Source organism: Falco cherrug, chromosome 6 (assembly GCF_023634085.1).
Source record: "Falco cherrug isolate bFalChe1 chromosome 6, bFalChe1.pri, whole genome shotgun sequence".
NCBI lineage: Eukaryota > Metazoa > Chordata > Aves > Falconiformes > Falconidae > Falco > Falco cherrug.
This window is the reverse complement of record NC_073702.1, coordinates 22,109,269-22,135,173: the sequence shown is the minus strand read 5'-3', so window position 1 is coordinate 22,135,173 and position 25,905 is coordinate 22,109,269. Positions and strand designations below refer to the sequence as shown.

The 25,905-nt window shown below is 38.7% G+C and overlaps 1 protein-coding gene across 1 annotated transcript in view; it reads left to right on the top strand.

Annotated features, from left to right (window-relative positions):
* MYOM2 (myomesin 2) overlaps positions 1-25,905 on the top strand; it is a 76,931-nt gene that overhangs the window by 13,796 nt on the left and 37,230 nt on the right. Inside the window, exons 8-17 of the mRNA XM_055714941.1 lie at positions 78-242; positions 4,560-4,721; positions 6,622-6,763; positions 8,352-8,551; positions 9,596-9,649; positions 12,250-12,377; positions 15,395-15,578; positions 18,973-19,147; positions 20,524-20,645; positions 22,839-23,026. Of these exons, the coding sequence (XP_055570916.1) occupies positions 78-242; positions 4,560-4,721; positions 6,622-6,763; positions 8,352-8,551; positions 9,596-9,649; positions 12,250-12,377; positions 15,395-15,578; positions 18,973-19,147; positions 20,524-20,645; positions 22,839-23,026 (1,520 nt within the window). The remainder of the gene's footprint in view (positions 1-77; positions 243-4,559; positions 4,722-6,621; positions 6,764-8,351; positions 8,552-9,595; positions 9,650-12,249; positions 12,378-15,394; positions 15,579-18,972; positions 19,148-20,523; positions 20,646-22,838; positions 23,027-25,905) is intronic.

Below are 25,905 nucleotides of genomic sequence, written 5' to 3'. Positions count from 1 at the left end.
TCAGATTGGACAGTAATTTGTTTGTGTCAAGTACAATTTACTTATACTCAAGAATATTTTCATCTTCTCATGCATAGTGCCCTTGTCATATGATGTCTGCTTTACTCACATTGATGTCCAGTTTCTGGAAAAGTTTGGAGTCACCTTTGGAACTGAAGGTGAAACACTGACCCTGAAGTGTTCTATGCTGATCACCCCAGACCTGAAAAGACTACGACCTCGTGCTGAGTGGTATAGAGATGGTAAGTTAGTGCATTGAATAGAAGCTATCTGGAAAATGCTGGAGGAAACACTGAGGACACAGATCAGGCTTAGAACATGAGATTCTCAGAATTAAATTTGAAATAGAGAAAACAAATATCTCTAGTTAGAATTTATAAGCCTGCATTCCCTTTCAATTAAGTGATGTGGTCATCCTTTCCTTGGGCACCCATTTACAGCAACAGGAGGTAATCTCATGCTATCTAATAACACAGTAGTCAGAACATGTACTGACTAGGTGGAGATCCAAACTCACTTCCTAAATTTGACCACGTTTATAAGTGAATGCTGTTACCACTATGTGGAAGGGTATTCACAGAGCAGTAAATTAAAGTCTGAAGCACTGAGGTGTGGGCATAGGCCTCCACTTCCATCTTGCTACAGTATTTATTGCAAATTTTATATTAAAATCAATTTAAGGTATAGTTCAAAAATACTTACAAGAACCAGGCCTGAAAGACATGCTTTTACTCTGTTGTTAGTGCCATGTTAGTAGTTGCTTTCCTTGCCTCTTCTGTCAGTGAAAAACTATGCTATGCCAAGTGAAGCAGTCTTAACAGAAAGTACTAAAAATAACATCACTGAAGTATATTATACGCTGTGGTGGATGGTACACAAACCCTGCATGAGTAATGTTTGTTCACCACACCAAAAAAAAGTCTTGAAACATAAAAATAACTACTTAAAGTTTAACAGATAGCAGGCTATTGTAGATATCTATCTCACCACTTTTTACCAGCCACAGTCTCTGTGTGGGTTTCTGAAGTAAATATTCTGCCTGAGGATTTAAGGAAAGCCTTGGTTATTTGTGAATGGTGAGACCTTTCCCCAAAGGGACCGCATTTGAGAATGGAGGGCTCCCAAGACTGATCAGACTGGTCCCAGGCAAGCTGGCAGAAATTTCCATAGCTGACAAAACGTGGTGCATAAACTAAGAAGTGGCAGTAAGCTTAATAAGATGGTCAAGAAAATTTAGGACTAGGAAAATCAGAAAAAGAATGCTTTTATTGCTGCTTGTTATGCCTTTTGTTTCATGTACATTATTGTTTTAGTCAGATTTGCATCCAATCCTTCAGGGAACAGACTACTACTTACTGTTTCATTCCTATTGCTCTATCACTGTGGATACTTCATTGTAATGGAACTACTATATGTTACTAAACCAAAAAAATATGAAATAATAGAAATGGGTTTTGTGTTTGGTGAATTATCTAAAATCTAAGGCTCATCCATGAACCCAGTTACTGTTTCCACTGAAGTGTACAGGGATTTGTAACCACTATAAATAATTGCTCACCTCACCATTGAGTTTACCCATCAGTTTCAATGGAACCTTTACTTTGTCTCCTGCTAGGCCCAGTTTCTCAAGGTGCTAAACCTCTGGAATTTGGGGTTTGGAGCTGCAGCTATGACAAGCTGCTAATTTTCAAGGGATGCCCTGTATTTTTCCACTTTTCCTCCAACATGAATTTTTTTGCACATAGGTGAACAAACAGTTAAGGCCCTTTCAGTTTAACCCTTTATAATGCCAAGATAATTCCCTCTTGTATGTAACAATAATATGCTCTCTGTTTTCCCTTTTATTTGACTCAAGTTTACCTTCGCTGTGAAAACCTGAGATGAGAACTTGGTCTCTTTGAAACCAGTCGGTTTTTGCTATTGAGTCACATAGGCTTTCATCCCATTATTCTACTTACGTTACAGGAAAATAATATGATACAAACAAGCTTAGATTTGTCCTTCATTGCACATACAATATTTCCAAGAGATGTACAGATGCATCAACTGGCAGAACTTGTTCCCAGACTCAGCAGGAATTTATGCACTATGAACCTCTGCTATGTACTACAGTTCTCTGTGTTGAGGTCTTGAGAACTGGAGGCAATGCATAAATGTAAACAATGAGAAGGTTAATATTTTTTTCAACATAATGCTTTTTAGACATTCTGGGGTTTTTTTGAGAGGTAATATTTAATTCTACTCTTGCACTAAGACAAACTGGGGTTTTCCTAATTTTTTTCAGTTTGTGTAAATCAAATAATAACTAAATCCCTGAGAGGGATATGTATGATTTACTTCTAATAGTTATTCACAAGAGAAATATGTGTTTTTCCAGCATTAATAAGCCTCACACGAGTGAACCTTACTGGGGATGATGTCTATGAGACTCCTAGGGGTATATAGTCAACTGAATCAAATCCTCTACAGTGGTTTGGGATTTGACAAACATGAATAAGAGTCTTTAGTTCATGGCCCACTCAGAACAATTTAAGATGCTGAAAGAACTAAATCAAAATAATCCTTCAGGAATGTATAACTAATCTGGATATGAGTTCAGCTGGTAACAGGAGCTTTCTGTTATTGATCTCTAATAGAATATATACATTATAAAGCTGTATGCTCCAGCATTCTGCAGACATTTATACTGTAATCTAGAATAAAATAATTGAATTCAGAGGGAAAAATCATGGAATGCAGAATTTAGCTGAAACTTCAGCAGACCAGAATACATGATGAAAAGAAGCTTCAGGATTTAGCAGTTCCCCACTCTTTATATAAATTTTCAGCAGAGTAATGTTTTAGGAAAATGATGTCATGTACTGAGAACAGCATGCAAGGCTTCAGTCACACTGCCTCCAAGGGTTAGTGTCCTGCAGGTTCATTCTTTGGTAAGTTCTGGGAGAAGTGACAGAGCACAACATGTGAATACACTGGGAATTTGAGTGCAGTAGTGAGACCCTGTAATTGTAATATTGTTGTGATGGCAAGTGCATGAACACCTGCTCTATCAGAACTTCTGAATATGTTTGCGGCCTGCAAAATTTACTCTTTTTCTTGGCTTGTCTAGAAAGTCATCCATCCAGACTGCATTAAAAAAGAGAGCTCCTACTTTCTTAGGGGATCTGGTGGGTCTTTGACTTTGTGTGAAAGAGAGAAGTTTTCTGCTTTTACAATACATGACTGCCTCCATAGTTTCTGGTCTCAGGTACATATAAAGGGTGGAAATGGGTGATTTTGGCCTTACTGGACAACAGACTTGCCTATTGTTTCTATATATTAGAACTAGAGAGTCTACAATTCCACTCAAGCTTGGAGTCTAAATAAGTTATCTGCTTTTCAGAGCTGCTGTTCATTCAACTTCATTTTCTCTTCAGGATTTTCCACAGAACTCATGCTTTGGTTAAAGTTTCTAGGTGTAGACATTTTCTGTTTCATTTAAAATACTTCATGTCTCTCTACACAAAGTCTCAGTACCATTGTGACATGCAGGACAGAAAGGGGACATGCAGATTTTCTAGGTAAGGATCTCATGGGAAGGAATGTGACTGAATTTACTTTGTACTTATCTCAGAAAACAACTGTATGCTTACGTGATTATGTAATTTACTGCTGTAAGTTTTAATAGTGTATATCTTCAAGATGCTTTATTATCTGGATATGTTTTTATACCTTCTTATGCAATTCAACTGGTAGGTGGGAAAACTGCTTTGCGATTGAGTGTCTGCACTAAAGTGTATTTAAACAACAGAATAATAAACGTTTATAGATATCCAGCTCCTTTAAATACAGTTCTGCTGCATTGATTACAATAAATTAGTATGCAATAGGTCTTAGGGAGTTAAAAATAAAAAATAATACAATCCATTATTAAAAAGGGTGATATGAGAAAGTCCCTTGGCTAGCATAAAATATCCTGCTCATTCTTTTGCTCTGGTTTCACTAAGCAATCAGATTAATTTGCATTAATCATGGGCCACCACCTCTCACCTGTGAGAGATTCAAATTTAATTTTGTTCACTGCTCAACAGGCATGCCTTGAAGATTTAAATTTGGTGTATATTTATAGCAGTCTTCAGATTAAACTGAAATCTGGTCTTTAAACTTGAAGGAAGAAATTGAGTAATCTGACATTTGACTTGAACAGGTACCAAAACTCTTTAAAAATGAAACAAAGCTCTACCTTGTATTCATTACAGAGTATGGCTAGTTTTCATGTCACTGTTTCAAAGTGTGGATAATATTTTTCTCTGTCAGTGTATTAAAAGTTATAGTAATGAAAATTCTGTTGGCACTGCATAGGGTAGCCTGAGACCTCATATTCTACAGAATTCACTGATCAAGTAAGTTTAGAGAGATGCAGCTTACTTTCTGTAGAGTTTTCAGAGCATCAAAGCACCATCGCTCTGAATAAAGCTAGTGTAAAGGTTAGTTTGTGCTTCTCATTAGCACAGAGCTGCACCAGGACATAGGCTGTTCTGGCCAGCTCAGTAATGTGTCTGATGGGTCTTCTCTTCCAGATGTGCTGATAAAGGACTCCAAGTGGACAAAGCTGTATTTTGGAGAAGGCCAGGCAGCTCTTTCCTTTACACATCTGAACAAAGATGATGAAGGTTTATACACCCTGCGCATGGTTACAAAAGGTGGAGTGAGTGAATACAGTGCATACCTGTTTGTCAGAGGTAAACTTTTCATCTGTTTCTTGAGGAGGATTTTAAAAGAGTAGTAGAAAGATTAGTTTTATTAAACAATCCCATGTAATGATTGAAGTACAAAATGAGTCCAGCATCATTTCATAGTAATTTGATTTATATAGTAGTCTGTGCTAGAAAAAATAGTCACCCTACATGAATGGGGAACTTCAAGAGAGACATGCTCCTGAGGACATTTTCTTTCCTGAAGAAGCAGAGAAATCATTCTTGTGAAGAAACAGCTTGTTCCTTTCTTTGCCATCTCCTTTCCTGGTAGGAAATACACATCTTTGCATACTACTAGTCCTCACTGTGATGGTTTTAGTTCTAGAGATTGCCAGCTGGGAATAAGCCTTGCTGCACATTTTCGTGTCCTGTGCCTGGCCTTAGGAATAGACACAGGAGAAAGCAAAAGAAATATCCCCACCACTGTACCAGTCACAGTCACCTCATTAATTAGAGAAAAGAAGCAATGTAAGAAATTGGCTCACTGAAGAAATAAAGTGTTCACAAGGGACATAGGTAAAAGGAGGTAAATGTATTAAAATAGAATAAAGGTCAGAATTTTCCCTCACATTTGCATGCAAAACTCCCAGTGATGTGAGAATGAGCTTCCACATGCACTTCTGAGCAGAACTTAGTTTTTACTTTTTTGTTTTTTTCGTTAGAAGGTGAAAATATTTCTGGCTGAGCAGTTCTTTCACTCTCTTAATACACTGGACAACATCCTTGATGATGGCAAACTGGAGCAGCCCCACTGAAGCCATTGGAGCTATATTAATTTTAAACCTTGTGCTTGGAAACGTATTGAAACCTATGTGTCTTGCAGAAGTGTCATCCAGACAGTTTGTGTGGGGTGGAGAAACATTAATGTTTTTACAGAGGGTTGAGCTCCATCTTCCTCACAGGACTGGTGCAAGGGCTTAATCAGCTTTGCAATATGTCTTGAACAGGCCACTCTCCCACCCTGATCTCATTGGAAACAATTTACTAAAGCTTTCTATTTGACAATTAACTTGTAAGAAAGAAAGTACCCATTAATATATAATAATTTTCCTAAAAGTTTTTGTTGTGTTGGTGGGCCAATTTTAGGTACCTCTATTGTCCATTTTATACTATATCTGGTCCCTTTGCATGCACAGGGCCCTGGACTTGAGCTATGTCCTCTGGAGTTTCTAGTGTCTTCTATTGGCCTTCCTCTTGCCTTTTTTCATGTAGGCTGTGATATGACACTAAGCGCCAGCCATTTCACAACTAATTAGATTCTATAAATTTAGACTCTGTACAGGGTGTTTTTCTGTTATAGAAATGTTTCTTTGAAATAAGAGAACTTTACCTGTCAGGAGACTTCGTTAGGAGTTGTGGGTCCACATCAGTCAACATCTCTCAAAATGAAGCCATAAAAGAGTATCTTAATGGTAAAACATTGCTTGCTTATGCCTGTTGGTACTGTAAGACTTTAAATGAAAAGTAGCCTTAGAAATGTACTAGGAGTTTGCAAATCTTTTATTCCTTAAGAGATTTATTTTCCTCAGCTACATGTTCTTTACTGAGTACCTTGGTCTGATCATTGAGCCACTGTTTTCAGTGGGAAAGAGCATCAAAAACAGATAGGGTAGTTCATCTTTTAATTCTCATGGGAAGTAATAGGTGTTTGATGCTTAAATTGTTTTTCTGTCCTCAAAAATATTCCTGATCATTTTTAACTATGTGGACATATAGGCATTTTGGGCCTGATTCATTAACACAGTGAATTAGTGTGTAATGAAATCTTTGGGCTCCCATTCATATAAACAAATAGCACAGTGAACTGGAAATCTTCCTTTTTGTCTTTGTGATAGATTTCAGAAGAATCAGGGTCAAAACTGATTTATTTTTATTTGTGGTCCAGATGCTGATGCATTGATTGCGGGAGCACCAGGGGCACCGATGGACGTTAAATGCCATGATGCTAACAGAGACTATGTTATTGTTACCTGGAAACCACCAAACACAACCAGCGAGAGCCCAGTCATTGGATATTTTGTTGATAAGTATGTAAACACTGGGATTTATTTCGTTCATTGCCAAAAACATGTATATAATGAAGGAAAAATAATACCATTATGTCCTTCAATAGGGTTCTTTAGACATATTTACAGACCCTTGGCACTGGTAATCAGTTGCCTGCTGTGTTAAATTGCTAGATTGTTCCCTGGCAAACTTTTAGCCCAGATGATCTAGTACCTTCCCAGGCAATTCTGGGCACAGTCTTGGAGTTAGCAAGGGCTGGGGGCCATTCCCAGTAATCATTTGCAGGCAGCTACATTTCATCAGACACTAAAAACATTCAATAATATGGAAGTGGCCAAATAAGAGAATAAGCCCTGGCAATATTTAATTTACAGAAGCCAGAATCCATGGGCATCCTGAATTAGATTTAGCCTCTTTAATCTGTATACTGCAAAAGCTGAAATCTAGGATTTATTACACTATCTTTTTATTTCTGCCTTAACTGTGGTACACCAGGAGCTCAAGGCATGGGCTCCCGGGAGCTGGTAGTTTAAATCAGAATGGCAGTCCTCCCTCCTTCAGCATGCTTTGCACTTTGCTGGGGTTTCAGCTCAGTGCAGGCAGCCAGAGAACAGGGGATCCAAGCTTTGTTTTGCAAGCCTCTTTCCATGAAGCAGATGCTTCCCCCTTGTAGCCAGAGCAGAACATCTGATGCTTAGTGTCTGAAACTGCCAGTCAGCAAAAACATTACTGAAATGATTTCATAATGTATGCTACTCTAGACTTACAAGCCACGTTTGTAGCTCATTGCTACTTGCTACCCTGTAATTTGGTCTAGTTATGTGACAACTGCCTGAGAACTGCTGGAAAATGTTGACTTATGAATGGCAGCCAGTATGAGGAAATTAACTTAAGCCCTGGGGACTCTACCACTTATATCCAATTTGTGCAGTGCATAGGTCATGGGAGTATTTCTCCTGTTTTCTGTATAATCTAGTCAGCTGTGCCTTTTGACATTTTGCTTGGATTACTGCAGTGCCAGGGAGCCCTGGATTATGACCCTATTTTTCCTGTCACTGTCAGGGCAAAAGGCAGTCTTCTCCACAGAAGTTTATAGTAGTAGGACAGAAAACAGATATGTACACACAAAGGAGTCAGTATAAGGGCATCATTCTGCTTCCTAATGGCTCTTACACTCCATGGCCTGAGCATTGTTGGATGAAAAAGCACAAAGATGTTTGCTTAAAAAATTGACAAGAAAGAGATGGAAAAGGTTAGGTGAATGTTACAATTTCATCATGTTCTTTGCAGATGCGTGTTAAAAATAAAAGTGAATAACTTGTTCTTTATATGACAAAGAAGAGAACCAAATGGAAGGGAAGCAAGAAGTTGAAAAGGCCAAAAACCATGCAGGAAAAATTACCTTTGAGATTGTATTATGAATAAATATGAGCAAGGTGGGAACTGGTTGTCTGATCAGAGGAAAGAGCATATAAAATGTGTGACTTTCATTAATGAGGTGTATGGTTTAGTTCCTCAACTTAGTGAGGATGACTTCTGAGATTCTGACTTGGTGTGTGTATTTATTGTGGGATGATACTGATAAATGCTGTCTTTTGCTACTCCAAGATGCGAAGTAGGTTTGGAAAACTGGGTCCAGTGCAATGATACTCCTGTAAAAATCTGCAAGTATCCTGTGACTGGTCTTTATGAGGGACGGTCTTACATATTCCGTGTGAGAGCAGTGAACAGTGCTGGCATTAGCAGGCCTTCTCGAGTCTCTGAACCAGTTGCAGCTCTTGACCCTGTTGACCTGGAGAGAACACAAAGTAGGTTATGCAATGGTGAAACATACGTTGAATATTTGATCTTGGTTTTTTTTTTTTTTTTTCCTGTTTGTTTGTTTTTAAGATCCTGTTTACTTAGTTAACTTAAGGAGCAGGATTTATTTCTTCTTTTGGTTGAATATCTCACTAATTTCAAGGTGGGGGATGTAGCTGGAATGGCAAGGTTCATACAATTTGGCAGAACCTGGCGAATCCATCTCTGTTATGGGTGGTTTTTCTCAGCTTTAAATATATACACACATTATCACAAGGGGCAATGTTTTAGAGAGAGCTAATATGCCCTGTTGCATTTATCCACATCTTTTTTTCTCAGTGCAGTGCCAGTGCTGGCACAAAGCCCCCATGGTACAGGTTGTGGGGTCTCTGATACTGTGAATTTTCTGGCAGATGGCAAAAGTCAATCTATCTGATGAACAAGCTCTTTCTGAAAGCTGTTGTGCTCATGGTCACTGCAGGTTGCAAAGGAGCCTTATGAGAGGTTCTTCATGAACAGAGTAAGCTGGCTGGCCATGGGGAGTAGTTTGATTGGTTTAGCCTTGTCCTAAACTCCTGTACGGACTCTGTATATTGTGTATTTGCACACTTTCTGTTTTGTGTGCCCCTTTTACTCAGAGGGGAATTAAACTCATTATGAAGACTGCAGAGCACTGCCCCAATGTTGTTTGTAAAATCTGACTTGAATATGCTATGTTTCCATTACCTTTATGATTAATTCCTATAACAGAAGTCCAGTTCATGGTACAATTGTTTACTAATTTTCCACAGAACCGAATGCCTGTACTGTGACTATAATTCTTGCTTTTTAGCACATCTTTAAAAAGTACTGTCTTACCATGCTCTGTTTTCCTATGAAAGTGAATGAACCAGTGTACGACTTTGAGTTGACTCCATCTGGGGAAAGATTTACTAACAATGTTATAGAAATAGAGGTATACAGGCTTTTAAACAGGTGATGAACAATAATTTGCAGAATTTGTGAATATATTAAACTGATTCAAGAAATTAATTGGCTATTTTAATTAACAGCTATTTCTGTGGATGAAGGGCGAAGGATTGTGATCAGTAAGGATGACCTTGAAGGTAAGTATCTTTCCTATGATTTTAGTCCATCTGCTTATATTTCAGGAATGTAGCATCATAATTAGAAACATAGCTTGAAAAGAAATCCATCTAGTGAGTAAACTCTTTATAATAATGAATAAAAATAGATATCCTGGCTTGCAAGTCTGAAAGAACACAAGCAAAAAGTGAGGTCTAAAAGGACAGAGAACACACTCTCAACAGCACTACTTTCATTATGTGCTGACAGCATCTCCTCACCTTTTTTGCTTCGGCTAGTGCTAAGCTGAGCTTAACCAGCTGAATATTGCATTTGATTGCTCATATCTCCCTTCCTCCTACCCTTCTGTGAGCCAAATACAGCTTTTTTGGAGTGAATTTGATGATCTGAACAAGTTATTTCCATTTTCATAAAAACCTACACTATCCATCCCAATTCTTTAATATATATCTCTCTATATTATATAGATATATCTATCTGAATAGGGAGGTTGTTCTTAAGGTTAAGGTTATGTACTAAATATTGTTTTTCCTCAGGAGAATGGGAGAGGTCACTGCCAACTTTTGAGATACAGCCTGAATTTCTCCTGTCTTTGCCTGTTTCTATACGTGGTGATTATTTTTTAGGCTTGGTTAATGATCTTTTTTTTTCACTTAAACTGTCAAAAATGTTAATGGTAATGGCTCAGCAGTAAAAAAGTCTGTGTACTCTCTTCCACAAAGTTCATAAAGCTTTAACGGTATGTGATTATTGAATAACATAGAAAAACAGAAATCACCTGAGAACAGGTATAGTTTGAAGGAGAATCAGACATTAAATGGTTTCCCCAGCGCAAGGGCAGGACAGATGAAGTTTCTCTATTTTTACAGTGGTCTAAAATGAATTGATAGGGGTACTATAGGAACAGAATCACGTTATAGGATCAGAATACATTTGTCTTACTTCTTTGGCTTCACGGAACATACTTCTGCGCTCAGGGCTCCCTGAGAATGATCAGAGGCATTAAATGGCCACTCTGGCATAAGCATTAATGTTGGCATTTGGATTTCTGTTACGTGAATGTGCGCAGTTATTAACTATATGGTCTCCACGTCTATATGGTTGCCATTTATTAAATGAGTATGAATATCCATATACCATTGTTTAAATAGATCACTACTTTCACCTGCAAGATTGGAGACCATTTCTGAAAAAGTGATCTCATAGATCACAAATGGATTTCCTTTTTAGTGCTGGATCACCTTCCATTCTGGAAGAGCAGACTGTACCATCATGTTAGATCATTACAAATCATGTCATCTTTGGGTTTTCAGGGATGTAAGTTAAAATGTTCAGTTATGTAGAAACCAATTTGAAACCTTTTGACTTTATGCATTATGCTGTGAAGGTTTATTGTAATTTTCTTGACTGTATGTGCCTTTCTTAAAGAAAAAGTGTATTTGCAAGAAGTCAATATAGAAAGCATTGACAGAAAATAAATTTTCTTTGGATATGTCAGTTTGTTTTTAAAAAAAGTCTGGTTTTGTTTGGGAAATGTGTGTGATGAAATAACTTCAGTGCACCTTTTGAGCCTGGTTGGTTCTACAGATGTTTATAAACTGTTAAAAAATCACTTCCATGATTTAGATATTATTATTGAAACATTTTTTTAAATATAAAATCCTGAGCATTTAGAGGATATATGCTCCTTGCTAGCCTGAGAAGTGGCAAAAGGTACCTTAAAAGAACAAAACTTTTTGCTTTCTCTATTGCAAACCATAAAATAAAATATTTGTAGCTATCTGCTGAGTTGCCATTTCTGACCTGTTACCAAGAAGAAGCTTCTTCAGGGCTGTGTAGCTATGCCTGAAGCAGTCCATCATAGATCCTAGCCTCTCCTATCTAATACGGGTTTACACCATTGTAATTGCTTGGACAGCAAAACTGGTGGCTTCTCAGACTGCAATGGGTGAGCATGATCGCAAAGAGCCACACTAAATTCCTCCAGCCTGGCCCAGGGTACTCAGCTCCTGCCTCGTAACCCTGCAGAGTGAGTGAGGAGAGGGTTTGATTAGGCCACACCAACTGGTCGAGTCACCAGAGGGCTGGTGACATACTTTTATGTGTTTGATCCACGTCTATATGGTTGCCAATACTATCATGTTACAGCACACATTGCTGATAGGTTCTGCTTTCCACTTTGTTTTAAGCTGCTTTTCTGCTTACTGTTCATCCCTTCCAGATATCTTCTTCTAGTCTCACTTCTTGTAATAACCCTTTAGACTTCTGCCTTTGATCAAAAAAATTTCTTGTTTGCATATAGTGAGTAGGTTTTTTTTTCTAAGGAATTCTGTCCAGCAGATCAAATGTGATCAAAGAAACAAAATGTGACAAATGCACAGGTTTTCAGGGGGCAGATTTAATTTTTACTGAAAAAGTAAATAACTAGCTTTTAAAACTGATGCTTTATTTCTTAGAATTTTGTTGAAGTGGGCAAGTGAGCTGCACAGATGATACCGTAGCCCCTAATAGCTGAGCATTGCACTGCAGGGTGGGACTTCAGAAAGATGAGCTGTGGCATGAGTGCTGACCCAAGGGTTAATCTGCTGTTTAACACTCACTACATTTATTGCTCTTCCAGGCGACATTCAGATTCCAGGCCCTCCCACCAATGTACATGCTTCAGAAATCAGCAAAACATATGTTGTACTCAGCTGGGATCCACCTGTTCCCCGTGGCAGGGAGCCACTGACGTATTTCATTGAGAAGGTACTGTACTGTACAGTGGTGGCATTCAGCTGTAAGGTGTTCCATTGCTGTGTGCAATTACATTCAACTAATTTTTAGAACTACAGAATGAACAATAAACCTAACAATTTCTGTGGTCTCACAGGATTTGGCAATAGGATGTTAGAGAAGCATGGACAATCAAATCTCTTATTACATGATTTAATGAGCATTGAAATTCAAGGTCCGGGAAAAAGAATGCTCCTGTGCTATTTGCTTACTATTGTCTAAAATGAAAAGAAACTACATGTGTAAGGTAGAGGTTTAATAGAAAAATCTTAAGATTTTACAATCCTAACAGGCAAGACTGGGAAGTTTGCAGTCTGCTTGTATTAAAGGGAAGTTTCTGATAGTCCTGTGGTAGAGCAAGGAATAAACAGCAACTCATAATTTGATCCTCACTTTCCTTTTTGCAGGCTTATGACACTCTCTGCTATACCCTGACATTTCCAATTTATTCCCTGTAAGCTCAGTGGAGAGGCAGATGCCTTTCTCAAGTTCGCTGCTCCCTGGTAGCCTTCATAGCTACCTTCTTCTTCCCTTTGACTTGACAGGGGATTGCAGTGATTACAGTGGGAGAGATCTGTTCTTCTCCCATCTAAGCTACTAAGATTTAGATACATCTGTTCCCTGAGCCAGGTTTTTAAATTAAGTATTTTGGATTATAGCCAGAAGTCATAATCTTTCTTCCTTGCTACAAAGTTTCCCCAGTAGGTAAATTGGGCATGGTACCTGACCTCTAAAACCCTTACATGCCAAACTATACTTAGTTTTTATGAATTATGCCTTTAGCATATACCCCATCTTAATGATCCACAAACATTAAAACTGTCCGTAAAACTGGACACATTCAATTTGCATCTTTCATATTGTGACAGCCTTTTCTCAGGGCTTTACCATGTCATTTTTTTCTTCTCACATCTGTCAAGAATATTCCTCCAAAGTTAATTTCCCAGACAATCATTCTGCTCACATCACTCCTCTTTTTACACCCCCCATCTTGTCTTTTCCTTCATTACAGTCAAAACTACCACTTCAAAAGGCCTTCACAGCCCATGTCTACATTCTTCATCATCCATTACCATCTGGGTGTTGAACCAATATGTGTCAAGTGAAGTCCAGTCACTAGATAAATTTCCCAGCAAGCACGTCCATGATTTCTCCCACTCTGTCTTTCACGTTCAAAAGAAGTAATGAAAATTTCCATAGAAATAAATATCTAGTTTTCTTTCTGTGCAATAAAATAGCATGTCTTTGTACTTATTTGTGCTTATTCCCACTTGTATACATCCTCTGTTATCGATAAATGTCAAGCATACTGACTTAAGGATTTTGAATCACTCTTGGCATGAAAATATCTTGTTTCCAGAATATGAAGAAATAGCTCAGATAAAAATCTCAGATGTAGATTTACATTGAGTGGACACCTACATTTGATTAGTTGAATTTCATTCTAAGTATGAATTAGAAAATATATATGTGTCTGCTTGTTTTGCAGAAATGGCTTTATATAACCCCAGACACAGTATAGAGCAATGACAATGATGAACAAGTCTTAATTAAATGCCAAACTTACTGAGGGAAAGTGAGAATGAGAACTAAAAGACCATTATTAGAAAGAAAAGGTTCATTATACTAATTAATACCTGAATCTAAAATCTTTTTGCATATAAATAACTTCTACATATGAATAGCTCAGTCAGTTCATAGGTGAATGTTTGTTTTTTGCTTTCAACAGTCATCTGTTAATTTTGAAAAGCACAATTTCTTGTTAATTTATTTAAAATAAAGAAGACTCAGTGCTGAAGAATAAAAATGTATTTTTAAAGGCTTCAGGAAACACAAAATGGAAATGAGTTCTCTATGCTGTATAGCAATGTTCCCTTGAAATCATTATTTAACAGATAAACCAAATCAAACTACAGAATAAAATGTGATGTTGATTCTTTCCTTTGTGAAAATGAAGTAAAACAATTAATGTTTTTCATGCCAGAAAGTAAAATATATGTAAAAATAATGCTTATTTAATATTTCCATATTTTTATGATGAAAAAACGGATGTTATATTTCTTTTTTTCTGTTAAGAACACTAGGTGGATTCAGTATCTATGAAAATATTTTGATATATGGGCCCCAGCTGTTTACATTTTTATTATTTATCTATAGTAGGCCTCATTATACACAAGGTAGTTTCCAAGCACCCATGAAACACTTCCTCCTCTAAGAAGTTCATGGTCTATCAGGTTTTGTTCCCAGACTCTCTGTTCCAGAATTTTATAAACTTTTAATTTGTATGCACCTTCCTGTGCTTGAACAAAATTTTATTTAAGCTATTTACTGGGCACTTGGGTTTTACTAAAGTTGTTGAAAGAATCCATGACTAATTTCTGTTTTGGACCAACAGTTTATCTAGGGAACCTAATGGACGGCAGACTTCTCTCAGAGTGCTGGTTTTCTGGCTTTCTTCCACGTGCAGTTGCGGTGATGGTTAGCTCAGCTGCTGCATTGAGAATATTCAAAAGTAATTATTTCATTTGATGAATGTTTTTAGGGACATGAACTTACTTAATATAATAAATAAAGATAAAGCAGTGAGTAAAATAGCATCCCCTTCCCTACCTTTCTTCAGAATTTGGATTAGGACTTGCTTTTTTTATACTGAACCTTTGGGTGTTCAAGTGAGTTTTGCAGGACATGAGAGTAATTCTTTTGGGACCAGTCACAGTTGACAGTTGTGGCCCTAAGTGAAGGCTAGCTGTATGTACAAGTGTGCATATATTGAAGTCTAGACAGGCAGGGAGACATTCAGTGAGGTATTCAGACCCTTTCGCAGAGTAATGAAATGCATGAGCTATGAAAATTTGCATATGTTAAAGTGAGGTATTTGAGAGTGACCCTTCTCTCATAGCTATGAAATAAATTCATGACAAGATGCAATGTTCATTTTTGACAGTTCACAGAAGTGATTCACAGCTTTTTTTTTTTTTTTTTTTTTGTAGTCTATGGTTGGCAGTGGAAGCTGGCAAAGAGTCAATGCACAGGTCGCAGTAAAATCTCCTCGCTATGCAGTGTTTGACCTTGCAGAAGGAAAATCGTATGTTTTCCGAGTCTTGTCAGCAAACAAGCATGGCATCAGCGATCCATCTGAAATCACAGAACCTATTCAACCACAAGATACTGTTGGTAAGGCATTAATTGTAAGGTATTAATATTAAATACAATTCATATATTACAAAATGGAAATAGAGAACTCTCATTATAGTTAGATTAGTATAATTACAAGAATAGTAATCAAATCAATTTGTGTTCAATACTGTAAATAATTTCAAAAAGACCAAGATGCTAACTTTTAGAAACATTCCAAAACTTTCTTAATAATCACGTCTCCTTGCTGAGACTAATAATTGTTAAAAAGTTAAATTAATTTTAGGTTTTTATTCTTCAGAGTGCTCTATTAATGTGACTTGTAAAAAAATAGGATAATACAGGTTAATTGCTAACTTAATGATTGTATTGTCTGGCTCAGGTAATTATATACTACCTAATTCCCTACAGTTTCAGCTAGATAAGGTAGCCTTTCATTTCTTTCTTAGTATTCTAAATTGCAAATTACTGCTGATGCAGAATTCCTGTGTCATGCAAATGACTGGATTTCAGGGGTAGGGGAAAGATACATCTACATATTCAGTGGTAACTTACAAATGAAAAGTGTTTATCTTGGGGCCACTTTCACAAACACAAGTGAAAATTTAAGGAGTGGTTACTCATCATGTTGCTCAAATATTTGGTTTGCTCTTGCAGTTTTGCAGGGGTCACATATAAAAGCCCCATGTATTGACAGCTGTCACCTTAAGAGCACATATTTTACTAGCACACTTGCTGGAAATATAAGAAATATTTACAGTATCTGATATACCATAGTTCACTAAATGTTGATAGCCATAGCCTTCTTAATGTTTACCATTATTTTAAGAAATGTAATCCATCACTTTTAGCTTTGTCTATAGCTATACATAATGAGATAAAAACATCTTTTGCTTTTATGTATTCTTGATTTGATGTCTCATTAATGCATATAAATTATTTAAACCATTCCACATGCCCCAAAGTAGGGAAGAAAAACTCTGTATTTATTTCACTTAGTACAGAAAATGGACTATCCCTTAGGGGTTAAAGCAAGATGTTCTGAATAAATCATAGCTATAGCTGAAAGTAGAAAGCAGAATATGGTATTTTAAAGAGAAACTGCAGGAGTATTTTCAGAGGTGGAGTTTATCACCTGAACTAAAATATATCAGACGCATATGGCCTGTTTTGGTTGCCTGCACATAGCACCATTTGACATTCCTGAGAGTAGCTGAAACAACTTCATGGGGTTGGCAATCATTTTGCAGGAATTATGGGTAGCTTTCTTTCTTGGGCACAAACTGGAGGATGGATGGGGTATCCTAGGCCATCCAAAATTACACTTAATATTATGCAATTGAATTGAGTGGTTAAATAATATGCAGTTTGAAATGAACAGCTAAATTTTGATGTTTCCCTGTAGGCATCTACAGGTGCTGTAGATGCCTCTGCTCTCACTGTGGCAACTGCAGGATGGAGCTCCATGCTGATGGAGCTCAAATGGCTGATGTTGCCGAAAGTTGCCCCATGGCACACAGCTACGAAGCATCTACATTGGGGTGAGATGAATAATTTTCAGGACTCTGATCAGATCAACCACTGATCAGAGGCTCAGTTTAATTGACTAAACAGAATCTAGTACATTTTGAAATGCTTTCACCCTTTTCAAAGGGATGTAGATGTTCAGTATCTCCTGTGTCATATATGGCAGCTCCATGAAGAAGTCTCAGATGCTCTAAAATGGCCCTAAATGAATTTGTTTGGGTAACTGAATTAAGCCCCAGCTCTTTGATTATAATGGCAGCTTAAGAACATATGATTGTAGACCCAGATAAAGTCCTAAATGTAGGTATCTATCTCAAAATGAACTCAATTGATCTTACAGATTTATTGCATAAAGTACAACAGTGGGTAAGTATTATTTTTTTATTGTGAGATTGAAAGACTTAATGAAAAAATGCTGCCTTTCTTTTCTTTCATGCTGCTTGTAGTTCTCTACAGTGTATCAATCTGAGGAATTTAAAATGCCTTCAATAGATGAGTGCTGGATGCCTCTCTTAATGTACCATGAAAGGCTGAGACACTGCATTCATTCCTTATATTATGAAAGCTCAGGCACAGACTGTGTGTTGGCCCTTACTAAGATTTTTTTTTTTTTTTCCATTTAGATCTTGACGTTTCTGGTTCTATTTATGCACATTCAAGGTGTTTAGATCTATATAAACCAACAGTGACCTTTCACTGCATGTAAAGTGAACTGTGTACTATGCTACATTGGGAGAACTGTAGTCAACTGATTGAAGGAAGCTTTATCCGCTTCTGCTTGGTGCTGCTGAGGTTGATCCTGAAGTATTGGTTCCAGTTCTGGCTTCCTTAGACTAGAGGCATGGATGTAGAGGAACAGAGGGACTGGAGAGGGCCAAGGGATGGCAACCAAGATAGCCAGGGACCTAGAGGTTGTGACCTGTGAAGAGAGATGGAGATAGCTGTGCTTGTTTAGTTCGGTGATTTACAAAGATGGTGGTGCGGAACTGCTCTCAGCAATACCAGATGACAAAAAAAAAAAAGAAAAAAGAAAAAAAAGAGGCAACAGTCACAAATTGTAGCTTAGTAAATTGGGTTGGACATATTTTCTCAGTGAAAAAGGTGCAAGAGTGGTGCAATGCTGGAAGAGGTTGTGCAGGGGAGCTGTGAAATTTTCATTGTCAGAAGTTTTCAAGACTTGGACAGACCTGTGACTGACAATTCAGTTTAGTGTTGGAGATAATCCCATTCTTAGTGATAGGTTGGACTAGACAATCCTCAAAGACCTCTTCTAATCAATGCTCCTATGCTTCTGTGAAATCCATCTAGCTAAGTTTAGCTAAACACTTAGCAGTCAAACATATGTTTAAAGTTGTCCTGAAAAGCTGGCTTTTTCTGAATTGGGGTTGTCATTAGTTGACTGGAAAGCAGTATTTCCTAATACTCATGCTATCACAGCTCTACAGTTTACATGCATTTCTTACTGATGCAGTAGTGTTACACGGACATAACCTATACATAAGCCTCTTTATTTGAAAGAGAACTTTTGAGAGAGAACATTTTCATATCTGTACGTCTTTATTCACACTGATATTTGAAAATATGTTCTCCTACAACTCACTGATCAGAAAATCTATATAAAATCAGACAGGTAGGGAGCCTCATCACTTAGAGTAAGTTTAATATAGAAAATATTCTATTTAAAAATTTCTATATAAAATAGAAAAATAAATATCTTTATACAATGTATAGAAGTATCCAGACTTACAGTGAAACAAATATACTAAAATGTATCTCATATAGCAATATTAACAAGTCATAGCTGTAGTGATTAAATATGATAAAAGTATACAGTGTTGCATCTACCTCAGCTCACTTTTATTTTTATGTATTTCATAGTAGTATATGTTTTCTCTCTTTTTCTTAGTTGTCCCCTCTGCACCTGGTCGAGTAGTGGCAACAAGAAATACAAAAACATCAGTGGTAGTTCAATGGGATAAACCAAAACATGAAGAGGATTTGTATGGCTACTATATTGACTATTCTGTGGTGGGATCAAATCACTGGGAACCTAGTAATCATAAACCTATTAAATATAACAGGTATTGACAGTACTTCTGTATTTTGGGGAGATTTGAAAACTGTAGGATAGTTTTAAGCTAATTTTGGTGTTATCATGGAAGGAGAATGTTGAATGAATGTGAAGAAAAACAGTGTACAAATTCTCAGAGCTAAGCTTTTCAGATTGCAGGGCAGACTTGTCGTGTGTCATGCCCCCCACCTCCCTCCTTTTTTAAAAAAAAAATCTCCAAAGGGAAGCATCTTTTGTGTATTCCATGACTTTTGAGTTATAAAAGCAGGTTCCAGAGACATGATTCTTTGAGTATGCATAAGATGAATGACTTTCTAAAAGTCTGAATTGTGTTGTGGGATAAACAGAGCTGATGCACATGAGGAAGACTATGAGAAGAAGAGGGAACTCGGAAGCTTTCCCGTAGTCCATGGACATCAGGGCAAAAGGGCAGGCCATGTCTGCTATAAATATGGTAGGGAAAGTGCTTTGGCTGCTGGCACTACTGTGCAGGAAATCCAAGTGTCCTGTCCCAGAAACATCAGGGCTCCCTGACCTGCTAAATCTATGGGTAAAGGACAGTAGCCCCTTTTTCTAGTTCCCTTGTCATCATGCTAGCTCTGTCTGTATTTCTGATGATTTTTGTACTCACTCCTGAAAATATTATACTTCATTATGTGATTCTTCAAGTAATTTCCTGTGTGATAATCATGTTTAATTTTATTGTAATCATTCACCAAATGCAAAGTTTAGATGCGTAATTTGTATTTTCTTATGGGCATGTAACAAATACATCATGTTTTTTAGTGTATTTTGTCAGTTATTAATTAATTTTGAGTGAGTATTCTGCCAAATCCTTTGACCAAGTAGTCAAGGAATTTGATCAAAGAAAATGTAGAGGCTAATTCTTCGTCAAAGGGATTGGGACAGCACAAAAATAAGAAAAAACACTTCATTTGTTCATATATGAACATATCCTACAGTAAGACAGTTCTGACTATTGTGCTACGGTAATTATCTAGAACCTGAGCTCAAAACTGAAAGCTGGTTTTGATAATGACTATGAAAACACAGTGAAAAATATACTCCCTTCCCAGAATAGATTAGAGTTGAGCAAGCCAGAGTTCAGAGGGATTGTATCGCTAGTTTATCTGACTCTACCCGGTACATCAGCAATAGCAATTTAATGAGTACTGTGACTTTTATTCCAGTGTCCCATCCAATTACATTGTATGTTGTTGTATTATATTGTAAGTCATTGCATCACAGTTTCCCTCTTAGAAATATAGTCCTTTGTGAAGCACTCATGCAGTTGAGTTTTCTGTTTGTTGCCAGGATTTCATGTTACAGCACGGAATGGTTCCTATAAAATATAAACTAATATGTGATCCTACTGTTTTAACCCAGGTTTGTTGTTCATGGTTTGGAAACTGGAGAGCAGTATGTCTTCCGTGTGAAAGCTGTGAATGCTGTAGGATTCAGTGAAAACTCACAGGAGTCAGAGGCTATAACAGTACAGGCAGCCCTTAGTAAGTATAATTTTGTGCAACTTGACTTCTTGTTTCTTGAATGAATTATGTATTTCCAGCAATCCACTCCTTTGGTCTCATATGTTATAACAGTACATTTTGCAGCATTTAGCACATCCTCTTAGTGATGTTTATGCTCTGGCATGTGGCTGTTCTAGAGAAAAGACGTTGTCGTGTTTTTTGGTTTGGTTTTTTATTTTTTTTTTAAGTTATTCATAATGCCTGTTAGAAATATTGGGTCAGATTCACTATAATGATCAGGTTGCTGTCTGTTCCTCAGCTGTAACAAAGAAAACGTGAAACTGGATTGTTAAACAAGTAGCTTCTGGGTGATTTGGAGTAGTGCAAATCAGTTTAGCACAAAATCTGCTCATTAAAAAGAGTTTTAGGAAACTTTATTACTGTGTGGCTGATGCAAAGACAAAATTCCCTTTGGCTGCTTCAGGTTGGAGCACAGTCTACCTCCTGTGGCACCCTGCAAACAAAATTTCAGTGTAAGAACTATCATTGTGCAGCCTTCAGTGGGAATGATACATGCCGGGTGAAAGGTTGGATAATTATTTAGAACAAAAAGTACACAGATCTGGGCTACTATGATCAAATTTTCATTTCTGCACAGTTTCATTTTCATACTGAAAAATTAAAAATAGAACACCTTTGCCCTATCTGAATGTCCTCCATCTCTTGGAGAAGAAGACCAATAGGCATACTTGTCAGAAATAACCGTCTAAAAGATTTATATTTCATAATGCCTATTAGAAGATACATTTGGATGAGGTGTTACTGACAAACTTACTCTATTTGATTTTTTCAGGAAAAAGTGTGTCTCATATGGGTAGGTGGTACATGGCACATCTATCACCCCTGTGTTGTAAATGCACTTGCACCTTTTATTTTGTCACTGTGTGTTTTGAGGATGAGGGTTGCATGGGGTATGTCACCAAGCTCAAAGCACGCGGATCTTACACACACACTTATGGGATGTGGATGTTTTTTATCTATTTTGATAGCCTTAACAGAAATTTAGCAGGACTATTTATAGGTGACTTACATTAGCATGGATAGAATCTTCCTGTAGTATTATTTTAAAGGTATGTATAGGAGTTTGCTATGGTCATTTACCAAGAAGCAGTAATAATTGCAAAGGCCATATTTTATGGCTGCTGAGTATACCACCACCTTTGAAAAAAAGAACAAATCAGTTCTGCTGATTATTATCCATTTTCATGCTAATCATTAGTACAGCTACAAGATCAGGGACTGTATTAAAGGCCTCTGCCAAAATATTCTCTTCTGAATGAGGTAAGCTACATTCTCTCAAGTTATACTCGTAATTCAACTGAAAATATCATATGAGCTTTACAGGCAGGAGCTTAGCCTGTGCTGACTGCAGCACAACAGGGTCAAGAAAGGGTATCTTTGGGCAAAATTTCATGCATGGATGGCAAATACAAAACAGTGTCTGCTAGAAAGGTGTTTGTTAGTGGTAGGGGCATAAAAAACTCAGGAAAACAGTTTTCTTCATCTCTAGGAGGATGTCTGGGTGACACTTCTGCTTCTGCTACAGATGGGAGTAAACTCATGCAGGTCAACTCATGAAGGAAGTGTCTTTTCTGCCTCAGCATAGGTTAAGTTACTGAAAGTCTAGATTTTTTCTATACCTTACAGGGCAGAAAGCACTCCCAGTCTGAAATAGGCATCTAGTAGGGGGATAGGAGAGGGAAACCATGAAGTCCATAGATCAGACAATCATGACTTAATTTCATTCAAGTTCAAGCCGCCTTCTTATTTTTTTTCTTATTGGGTGATTCTTACTGTATTGCAAAAGCACTTGAGCAGCTTATTTGTTTCTTAACAGGAAAAGATCTGGTTAATTTCAATCTTCTAACAATATTTGGTCTGGAGACATTTTTGCTGGCATTATCATTTCCATACCAAAGATAATCTATTCCTTCTTGCTATCTCGTGAGAGGGCAGCACATTAGGCAGATGTTTCAAAAACTTCCACATTTATGTCTGAAGATAAAATTAATGTTTATTAACAGCTTTACAACTGCTTTGTTACTTATATGTTACTGATAGCAGTATGCTGCAGGGGGAAAAAAAAAAAGCTGTACAAAAAATGCTAAACAACTTCTACACTGCAGTGTTTTAGACTCTGTCCTAACTCTCAGGTTGCTTATTTCCTTATAGCTTGTCCATCATATCCTCATGGTATCACACTTCTGAACTGTGATGGTCATTCAATGACCCTTGGCTGGAAAGCACCGAAGTACAGTGGAGGTTCACCAATCCTTGGTTATTATATGGATAAGCGGGAAGCTAACCATCAAAACTGGCATGAAGTCAATTCCTCCCTTATTACCCAGACGATTTATACGGTTGGTACTTTTTAATCCTTATCTTTCTGGCATTGATGTGCACCATTTCTTTGCTTTTGGCGGAGTTCTACTTTCTTGCAGAAAAATTACTGTAACAAAACCAAGTCCTTCCATTTTGTATTTTGGAGTGCAACAGGCCTAAAAACTGGATTAGAGAATCAGTGCCATCCTGTGCTATGATATTCCAATAAGGCCATTCAGATGAGGAAATTTTTGAGGTGAAAGGTGTAAAGCACATTTTTTACATAGAACAGGATGAGCTATAAAATGCTTCATAAAGTAAATTAATTAATGAGCACTATATATATCGCCAGTATAATAACATGCAGAGAAAGGATGGAAGCATTTAGCAGGACAGATCACAGAATCACAGAATGGTTGGGGTTGGAAGGGACCTCTGGAGATCATCTTTTCTAACCCCCTGCTAAAGCAGGTTCTTCTAGAGCAGATTGCACAGAATTGTGTCCAGGCAGGTTTTGAATGTCTCCAGAGAAGGAGACTCCAAAGCCTCTCTGGGCAGCCTGTGCCAGGGCTCTGCCATCCTCAAAGGAAAGATGTTTTTCCTCATATTCAGGTGGAACTCCCTGTGTTGCAGTTTGTGCCCATTGCCCCTTGTCCTGTAGCTGGGCACCACTGAAAAGAGCCCGGCCCCATCCTCTTGGCACTCACCCTTAAGATATTTCTAGACATTGGGTAAGCTTCCCTCTTAGTCTTCTCTTCCCCAGGCCCAGCTCTCTCAGCCTTCCCTCGTAAGGGAGAGGCTAGCGCCCCCTCATCATCTGTGTATCCCTCCACTGGGCCCTCTCCAGTAGTTCCCAGTCTCTCTTGAACTGGGGAGCCCAGCACTGGACACAGCACCCCAGATGCGGCCTCACCAGGGCAGAGCAGAGGGGCAGGATCACCTCCCTCCACCTGCTGGCCATGATCCTCCTGATGCACCCCAGGGTCCCACTGGCCTTGGCCACCAGGGCACACTGCTGGCCCATGGGCACCTTGCTGCCCACCAGAGCTCCCAGGCCCTTCCCCGCAGAGCTGCCTCCCAGCAGGCCAGCCCCAGCCTGTACTGGTGCGGGGGGTTATTCCTGCCCAGGGGCAGGACCCTACACTTGCCTTTGCTGAACTCCATGAGGTCCCTCTGCGCCCAGCTCCCCAGCCTGCCCAGGTCTTGCTGAATGGCAGCGCAGCCTGCTGGGGTCTCAGCCACTGCTCCCAGTGCTGTGTCACCAGCAAATGTGCTGAGGGGACACTCTGTCCCTTCATCCAGGGCATTGATGAAGTTGAAGACTGGACCCCTGTACTAACCCCTGGGGAACACCATGAGCTACAGACCTCTAACTAGACTGTGTTGCTGATCACAACCCTCTGAGCTCTGCTATTCAGCCAGTTCTCAGTCCATTTCACTGTCCACCTACCTAACCCACACGTCCTGAGCTTACCTATGAGGGTGTTATGGGAGACAGTGTCAAAAGCCTTGCTGAAGTCAAGGCAGACAAGACCCACTATTGTCCCCTCATCTACCCAGCCAGTCCTTCCACCATAGAAGGCTATCAGGTTGGTCAAGAATGATTTCCCCTTGGTGAACCCATGTTGACTACTCCTGATAACCTTCTTCCACATGCTCAGAGATGTCCTCCAGGATGAGCTGTTCCATCACCTTTCCAGGGATGGAGGTGAGGCTGACTGGCCTGTAGTTTCCTGGGTCATCCTTCCTGACCTTATTGAAGACTGCAGTGACATTGCCTTTCCTCCAGTCCTCAGGCACCATTCCTGTTCTCCATGGCCTTTCAAAGATGATGGAGAGTGGCTCTGGCAATTACATCTGCCAGCTCCCTCAGCTCTCAGATGTGCAGCCCATTGGGGTTCATGGATTTGTGGGTGTCAGATTTGCCTAAATGACATCTAATCTGATCCTCCTTGACCAAGGGAAAGTCTTACTTTATCTGGACTTTCTTGCCTCCAGGGTCTGGGATTCCTGAGGGCTGGTCTTAGCAATAAAGACTGAAGTGAAGACGGCACTCAGTAACTCTGCCTTCTCTGTGTTGTTTGCCACCAGGGCACTCACCTCATTCAGCAGCGGGCCCACATTTTCCCTATCTTCTTTGTGCTACTGTTGTACTTGGAAAAGCCCTTCTTGTTGTCCTTGACATCCCTTGCCAGATTTAATTCCAAACAGACCTTAGCCTTCCTTGATGCATTCCTGCATACTCTGATAACGTCTCTATATTCCTCCCAAGTGGCCTGTCCCTTTTCCCACATCCCATAAACTTCCTTCTTCTGTTTGAGTTCGGCCAGAAGCTACTTACTCATCCATGCAGTCCCGCTGTCCCCTTTGCTTGATTTCTTACTCATAGGGATGCACTGACCTTAAGCTTGGAGGAAGTGATGCTTGAATATTAGCCAGCTCTCTTGGACCCTGCTACCTTGTAGAGCCCCAAGCCATGGGATTCCTCCAAACAGGTCCTTGAAGAGGCCACAATCAGCTCTCCTGAAGTCCAGGGTTGTAATCCTACTTATTGTCCTGCTTCTTCCATGCAGGATCCTGAACTCCATCATCTCATGGCCACTGCAGCCAAGGCTGCCCCCAAACTTCCCATCTCCAACCAGTCCTTTGTTTGTGAGTACAAGGTCCAGGAGCCTCCTCGACCCCTTGGCTTCTCTACCACCTGTGTCAAAAAGTTATCATCAGTGCTCTGTAGGAACCTCCTAGACTGTGTGTGCACCTAGCTGTGTTGCCTTTCCAGCAGATAACAGATGTCATATGATCGTGCTGTCAATAGAACTGGAGACTTGTAAATCAAATGGAGATAGGCTGAGAACAAATCTAACTGCACCTGTTCATACTCTCTAAATCTGCCTTCAGCTGGAAAGGAAGTATATTA